Genomic DNA, 8124 nt, shown 5'->3' on the forward strand with positions numbered 1-8124 from the left:
GAGTAACAGGACGGAAATCTAGGCCTTAGGCCAAAAAAAAAGCATAACATATAGAAATGTAAAGAGAAAAAAAAACATGGGAGCCACCGAGCCTGCTCTCGTGCTAAAAGATGACCCAAATGTTTCACGCCCATGAAATTAACGTCATGGTCTTGCTTCCATCTTGATCTTGTCAAACACAATCGAGGGAGGCATTGATTTATTTTGGAAGACTCTTAGTGTTGAGCACAATTAGCGATGCCCTGGAATTCCTTCTTCCGGGGTGGGAGTGCACCAAGTGTGACCACACACTAGTGGAAAAGAGGCCTTTCGTCCCACCCTTTAGACCCCGTTTTGAACCAAACCGGGACCAATAGGGGGTATTGGTCCCGGTTCATCATGAAAACCCTTTAGTCCCGGTTCGTTTGGACCCTTTAGTCCCCCTTCGTATTACGAACCGGGACTAAAGGGTGGTCTATGGGGCAAAACCCTTTAGTCCCCCTTCGTATTACGAACCGGGACTAAAGGTCTACCCTTTAGTCCCGGTTCGTAATACGAAGGGGGACTAAAGGTTTTTTGCCTCCCCATGCACCTCCACCCCCACCCCCCCCCGTGGATCGCCTTTTTTAACACTGTAAAATAGAAAAGAAAATGATACAAAATTCAAAAAATAAAATGTTTTCGGATTCTTGTATGTTATGCAACCTACTATTAGGGAAAATTAACAAATTTGAATTTTCACTTATTTTGCAAAAATGTTTTGAAAAAGTTACATCCAAATTCACCAGGGTTTACCCGGTTAGCCAATTTTTAGATTCTCAAAATTCCAAATGAAAATATGAAAGCAGGAAGATTTTAGTTTTTGCCAGAAATTCGGAATTTTATTTTTTAAAATTTTTTAAAATAATAATTACATCATACATAAAAATTACTATTACTTAACCATAAAGTTAGCCAATTTTTTAGATTTTCAAATTTTCAAGTTTGGCAAAAAAATATTAAAAAATAATAAATTTAAAAAAAAATTATAATACAAATTTAAAAAATTAAAATTATAATACCATTACCACAACATGTACGTTATTAGTTTTGTTTATTAAAATAATTATTTGGAAATTCGAATAATAAATAAGTGTGACATAGACCAACATGTTAATAGGATTGATATGATACTAGTATCACAACATGCGCGCGAAGCACTTGGAAGCGGGATGGGAAAGGAACTTGGAAGTTAAGCGTGCTAGTGCTGGAGTAGTGGGAGGATGGGTGACCGAGCGGGAAGTTGGACCACAAGTAAGTAATTTGACTAGAGATTAAGGGTAGTTAGAGATTAAGTGGAGTTAGAAACTAAACTAGTTAAATAACTGAAATACTAGAAATTCTGAAAAAATAGGAAAAAAAAGAGGAGCGAAAAATAATTGGAAACTAAATAGATAAAAAAAATAACGAAATAACCTTTAGTCCCGGTTCGTGTTACAAACCGGGACTAAAGGTTTTTTACTCGACGCGCGCCAGCAGCCCACGTGGCGGGACCTTTAGTCCCGGTTTGTTTTACAACCGGGACTAAAGGGGGGGACCTTTAGTCCCGCCTAATTGGTCCCGGTTTGGAAACCGGGACTAAAGGCCCAAATGAACCGGGCCTATAGCCCCGTTTTCCACTAGTGACACCCGGTACCTTTTAAGACACGTTGCGGCACCTTCCGAAGTCTATTTGGTGCGCCACACAAAAAATGCATTCCACCTACAGCTAGTTTCCTACTAATGTGTAATTATGCACAAGGCTAGTAGAGCATGGCACATTGTCAGATTTATCCCTTATGGGACGGAGAGAATAAGCAAATTAACATCATCTTCTGGCATAGTTCTTCTACATGTCTGCAGTGAAGTAGTTACGCCCTAAGATTTGTTACCAGCCTAGAAAAAAAACATACCAGACCGTGAACTCAACCAAGTTTTCATACCGCTAATTAAACAGCAAGCTTTGGTTTCCAAATGGAATTAACTAAACAGCAAGCTAGCTTTCCGTTGAAAAAAAGACGCCCAGCAGGGAGAAATAATGCCCAGCCGCCGGCCTTGGGCATACAAGAAAAGAAGAAAATGCCCAACTGCTCTGTACCGTCTGATCACGCGTGTACGTACACGGTAACCCCCTCACTCACGCCTTGCTCTCCCTCAACGCGGTGGTCGGCCTTTCTTCTGATATCATCAAGTTCCTTGATGTGCCCTGGTGTAATACTCGCTAGGAACGTTGCTGTAATGATATTGCTACTGCTGATAACTGTCCATTAGCGCCACGCTACCGTTGACGCGAGGGCCGATTGTACGCGTGGGGGGGTGCTCCAGGGCCATGATGTAATTTCTTTTGTTTTTTTTGTTCAACAAAGAGGCTGTAATTTCTGGTTACCGAGTAAACAAAGCAAAACAAGCGCGGGTTTCTTACTCCGTACATAAGCAATACAGTACTAGGCCCTAGGGTAATACATCACACACGCATACCATATACACACTAGGCCCTCATATATACCATAAAATATTTACACCAAACATATGTTACAGAGAGCCACTTCTGAATTTTATCTTGTTTCACCACTGAACATATCTTCACCAGTACTAGTGAAGAAACATACTGTACTTGTTTCTTCAGACCATCCGAGACCCAGTATCAAGGTTGCTATTTCTGCGAATTTGAGAAATGACGCCAAAGGACGAACACTTGAGCAGACCATGCTCGATCGGCTTTATATTATGACGACGACGAAGACTCGACCAGCAGTTGCGGAGCATATGTTGAGGCATGAGCGCATCCTCGCGGTTCCGGACAGGCCTCGATTTGTATCTCTGTGTCATTTACATCCTGTCATAATAATACAAAAAGCAACGCTTAGAATTCTTGCATCATGGTAGTAAACTGAACACGATCTTGAAGGCCTCTGAAGGATCTCCACCTAACGTGATCGTAACGTGGATCTGAATACCGTTTGTTTCAGATCTGCTATTCGGCTTGACCATGTCGCATACGCTTGCGTGTATCGATCTGTAGCTAATCACAGAGGGAATTTGCGCGTCGGGCTACTACGTGTGGAATCCCTATCCGGAGGGATGGATCAAGATCCCGAGCGAACCCCGGACAACTACACAGTTTTAACCACCAGAAGTATGTACTAAAATTAATACTAGTACTATGGAGTATACTCTAACTTAGTAATTAAGCTATTCACGCAACTTGCGTAAACTAAAAACGATATAGAAAATGAAGAAGAGGAAAAGTAAGGGTATAAATACCAGCAGCGGTTGGTTTTCCTCCATCCTCTACGAAAATCAAGCCACCCTCTGAATCGAGAATCAGATCGTATTTCGCAGGCGGCGGCTGCGTCAGTTTGCCCATAGCGGAAGGCATGATCATACCTACGAACAGCAATTGAATCTAGGTGAGACGAGGACATAGACAGCAGAGCATAGGACAAGTAGTGATCGACAGAATTTTCATGAGCGAGAGAGAGAGAACCTTTGGGGGGAGGAGGAGTTAGTTGCAAGGGCGAATGCACGCCGCGCTGCTTACATATATAGGGCACGACTTGTATGGGATCTGGGCATCACATGCGATGGAAGGATCCAGTATTCTAGACCATTAGATGTGGAACATGTGGTACAGATCGGATTTGCTAGAGCAGGTGGGACATTTTTGCAAACAAGACCCCGTTCTCCTCTATATTTCTGTACCTTCCCATTCGCATCAGGTTCTAATCGACCCTAGTTCCCACATCGGCGAAGCCGGCGGCGATGGCGGCTGCTCCAGATGCTGTACCAGTCCATCCCCACCTGCTGCAGACGTGTATGGAGGGACACAGTGAAGCTCCTTTCCTCACCCCTTCTCTTATGGGGCGACAATGGAGTCCTAGCCATCATGGCTACAGCTCGTCAAGCCAACTTGGTCCGTCCCCAGATCTTGCTGCTGCATCAAGATCCCGATCCACATCAGAGCCGGAAGCGCGATAGGATTTTCAGGTACTTTCACTTCGGATTGCATGTTCTGTAGTATTGTTTCTACAATTAGTGCTGAACTTTTCATATGTCTCATTGCACTTTACTTTGAACTTACCCTACAGGTCAAGCACACCGTTGATCTGTTTCGACACAACATTCTGCAGCATCTGTGTGTGGCCATACAGCTACCTACCAACTCCATCCATACCATTGAGCATAACTCTACTGAGGTGGTTGAAAGTTTGTGATGGATGCAAATCCCGTGTGAACATGGAAAAACACTTGAAGGTGGAGCAGCCTCCAGAAGTTCTGGTGATCCAGCTCAACCGTTTTGAAAATTTGGGCAGTTATACTTCCAAGATTCAAGAGATGGTGAAATATCAGTTAGAGTTGGATTTAAAACCCTTCCTCTGTGGATACTGTGAGTTTCATTTTCTTCTCATTTTATCATATTCCCCACGCACTCATTTATATGGCTGATGCACACTTTGTTGTTGCAGAGCCCTCAAAAGTATGATCTGTATGGAATTGTAGAATACTTGGGTAATTCATCCAAGGGTCACTACGTTTGTTACATCCGTTCGTCAGAAACAGATTGACATCTCTTCAGTGATGATAAGGTAATATATGTACTGATAGTAATTTTTTTTTAATCTTGTTTTATTCAGTTGCATGGTCCTAACCATTCCTGGTGCTGGTTATGAAATTGAGTCAAGACACAGTTTTGGACAGTAAAGCATATCTTCGGTTATATGTCATCGTGGTTCTCTACCTTACTCGAGGAAAAGAACACTTTGTTGTTGGGTTATTTGCAAGAATTGGCACAAAAAGGTTTGAATGAGGATGGTGTTTCCATTGAAAGTGACAAGGATAGTTACAGCGGCAGGGGGAGTTGCAGTGGCAGTGACAATGACAGTGATGAACAAGATGGTGCGGAATATTTCTCTAGTGGACCAGCAACGAGAAATGAAGCCGATCCTAGTTTGGTCGGCTTGTCGCAAGGAAATGCAAATGGCAGTATAGATATACCTGATAGAAACGGAGCGAGTTGCAGACTGGATGGAGGACCATCTGGGGAAACAACGAAAACACACCTCCCCTCCCAGATCAAGCCTGTAAAATGGAAATGTCCCTGGGTTTGCTTTGCCATTCAATAAAAATGAAAACGTCAGCCCAGGGATCACACGATGACAAGGAAATGAGCCATGCAGACTCCCAGGGAGGGTCATCCCAAGAAAATAAGGAAAGCTGCAGCTTACTTCAATTGTCATCACTTTAACATGAAGAAGACTGTTGCCCTGAAAACTTAACATTGCATAGTAAGTGTGATCTTCCTTTGCTAACATAAAACCTGAAACTTGCTCACACAAAGCTTCCTGCATCGGTCTACGAGGTTGTACATTGTTACATTGTGCTGGTGGTTGTGGTATCTCAGCTTATCTTTGTGTCTACGTGTTTTATAGAAGATGATGGGAAAAGATGATGAGATGCGGGGCCCCTGTGATTAACCTGATGGAGAGGCACGCGCACGTGCTGCAACTTGCAGATTATGGGGTCGAGACTAGAGAAAGGAAGCAGATGAGGCAACAGTCCGCAGCTGGGACGTCAGCAAAGCGGAAGAAGGGTGGCACTTAAAGTAAACTCTAAAGAGGAGCGTGCCGCAGTCGCGTCTCTAATGTATCATGACATTTTGTTTATCCAGATGTATGTCATCCTGTATAAGACAATTGCTATGCTGAAATTTAGCTATATATGCAAACAATAATATCTTCTTGTGGGCAAAAGCGGGTTGTGTACTCATGTCACGATTGTAGTTACAACTTCTGAGAAGTATACGTTCAGTTTACTAGCATGTGAGCTGGACCTAGGCAGCTGAGATGGGCATTTCACATTTCATTTCATTTCATTTTGAACATTCAGATACTGAACCTTGAATGTGCTTAAACACTAAGCTGTATGAGAGATTGCTTGATCGCTGTTTTCCATGTACAACTGAATGTATGTAATGCTTCTAAAATCTAAACAGGAACTGCATGTTCCATCTCTGGAAATAAAACAATGAACATTCAGGAAATTGGTGCCCAAGAAGATGTGGTTTATTCAACATATTAAGTGGCTAATCTATGTACTCTTTTCTCTCTCCACAATTAACTTTTAATTCCATACAAGCTAATAAATCAACGGAGAAATGCATAACTGAATTTACAACTTGAAGAGTTATAGGAGAATCCATAGGCGAAATAAAAATCACATAAAATGCTAGATTGGTTACTATGTCCATTGAATCAGTTTTTCAGCTCACTACATAGTACAGAGCTGCCAACAACATGAGATGTCCAGGGACGACAATCCAATACTAGATTATATACAGTGATTTAAGGAGCTCGAAAAGTCAAACATTTTCATTTTTTCTTCGGACATTTACGACTGTCATGTAGCACAAGTTCCTTGCATGTGCCACAAATGCGTGGCACCCGTACAGTAACACCTAATTTTTTCTTTGGTTGTGCCTTATTTTCCTTGTCTCTATGGCCCTTAATTCTCGAGCATGTGCCCCTCGCGTCGATATTTGTAGGTGTTAGGATATCAACTTGGGTAGGGAAGGAGCTACCAACAAATGATTCTTGTTCTTCTTGTGAAGTACGAGCTACATCACACTACAGGAAAATCAGGCGCTGCCGTGCAGCCAAACTTTGCCGTGAGCTGCTGCACGGCAAAGATTTCTTTGCCGTGCGTAGAAGGAAGAGCGCACGGCAAAGAAAATATGCACGGCAAAGTATTAGCGCAGCGCACGGCAAAGAAACATATCACGGCAAAGCAAGATTTGGCGCACGGCAAAGAAGTTTCTCACGGCAAAGAATTGGAGCAGCGCACGGCAAAGATTTCGGGACGGCAAAGTCCCCGCAAGCCGCACGGCAAAGAAACAGCGCACGGCAAAGGCCCGGGCACTGCCGTGCGGCCGGACTTTTGCCGTGCAGACAGACAAGTTGCACGGCAAAGGGTCCTTTGCCGTGCGCTCCTCCCTTGCCGTGCGCCAATATACATTTTTTTTGTTTTTCTAACTATTTTATTTCATCTACTACTTATATTTATTTTGTTAATTAGTTTTTCTTTTTGATGACTATTTATTACACTATGTGAAATACAAAATTAGTCTCCATGCTCATCCCCCACATATATCAGGGTTCCGGTGCTCCGGCGGCCGTCCCCCTCCTTCCCCCCCAAAACAGCGGGTCTACCCCCTAGATTTCTCCGCGCGACGTTCCACCAATATACCTTTTCATAGGTTTAGGTTTGTTTAGTCCATGGACATATGGAAAACCATGTGTGGTACCCTTTGGCACAGTCTAGCCCCCGATATACCCGCGGCGGGACACTTCACGCCGTACACGTCCAGGAATCTGTTAAGTGTTATCGCCCGAAGGTGAGGAATGTCAGACCGGGGATCCATGCCATGCACCATTTGGTGAATTACACCTAGCATCACACTTTGAAACATAGAATAGGTCCACATGCAAGGTTTGGTGGGGTTCCGGTGCTCCGGCGGTCGTCCTCCCCCTCCTCCCCCCAAAACAGCGGAACGTGTGCCCCGGCGGGTCTACCCCCCTAGATTTCTCCGCGCGGGGGTGCACCCATGTAACTTTTCATTCTTTTAGGTTTGTTTAGTACATATACACATGGAGAACCAAAGATTGGGACCCTTTGGCACATATACCAGCAGCCTAGAGCCATTACCACACGATCGACGGTGTGCACTGGTCTCATCGGTTAGGGTTAGGTGTAGGGTTAGGGCTAGGGTTTAGGGGCTAGGGCTAGGGTTTAGGTTAAAGGGTAAGTATTTATGGTTAGGTTTAGGTTTAGGGTTTAGGGTTAGGGTTAGGGTTTATGATGCATGGTTCTGCAGCTCCGGCGTCGTGGTTTAGGGATTTAGAGGGGTTTAGGGCTCGAAGCCTCCCGGCTTAGGGTTTAGGGTTTAGGGGAGCTACTTTTGCACCATTAGACCTTGCACCACACTTTGAAACATATCATAGGTCCACATGCAAGGTTTGGTGGGGTTCCGGTTCTCCGGCGGTCGTTATCCCCCTCCTCCCCCCAAAGCAATGGAACGCGTGCTCCGGCGGGTCTACCCCCTAGATTTCTCCGCGCGAGGGTGCACCAATG

General features: G+C 44.1%; 1 protein-coding gene and 1 long non-coding RNA gene across 2 annotated transcripts; both read left to right on the forward strand.

Annotated features, from left to right (window-relative positions):
• The first annotated feature begins 3546 nt into the window (after positions 1 to 3546).
• On the forward strand, positions 3547 to 4443 carry LOC124673070. Its single transcript, XM_047209202.1, has 3 exons — positions 3547 to 3650; positions 3734 to 3984; positions 4086 to 4443. The coding sequence occupies exons 1-3, from the start codon at positions 3612 to 3614 to the stop codon at positions 4441 to 4443; spliced, it is 648 nt and encodes a 215-aa protein (XP_047065158.1). The 5' UTR covers positions 3547 to 3611.
• A 26-nt stretch (positions 4444 to 4469) lies between these two features.
• LOC124678026 lies at positions 4470 to 5735 on the forward strand. The gene is made up of 3 exons (XR_006994306.1): positions 4470 to 4583; positions 4680 to 5282; positions 5427 to 5735. It is a non-coding gene; the product is annotated as an uncharacterized LOC124678026 (long non-coding RNA).
• The last annotated feature ends 2389 nt before the right edge of the window (positions 5736 to 8124 follow it).

The sequence above is a fragment of the Lolium rigidum genome, chromosome 7 (assembly GCF_022539505.1).
Source record: "Lolium rigidum isolate FL_2022 chromosome 7, APGP_CSIRO_Lrig_0.1, whole genome shotgun sequence".
Taxonomy (NCBI): domain Eukaryota; kingdom Viridiplantae; phylum Streptophyta; class Magnoliopsida; order Poales; family Poaceae; genus Lolium; species Lolium rigidum.

What these genes read in the sequence shown, in the direction of transcription:
- LOC124673070 (XM_047209202.1), top strand. Translation starts at nt 3,612, where the DNA reads ATGTGGAACATGTGGTACAGATCGGATTTGCTAGAGCAG. An exon ending in GATCGGATTTGCTAGAGCAG is followed by an intron (nt 3,651 to 3,733) that starts GTGGGACATTTT and finishes AATCGACCCTAG; the next exon opens with TTCCCACATCGGCGAAGCCG. An exon ending in AAGCGCGATAGGATTTTCAG is followed by an intron (nt 3,985 to 4,085) that starts GTACTTTCACTT and finishes CTTACCCTACAG; the next exon opens with GTCAAGCACACCGTTGATCT.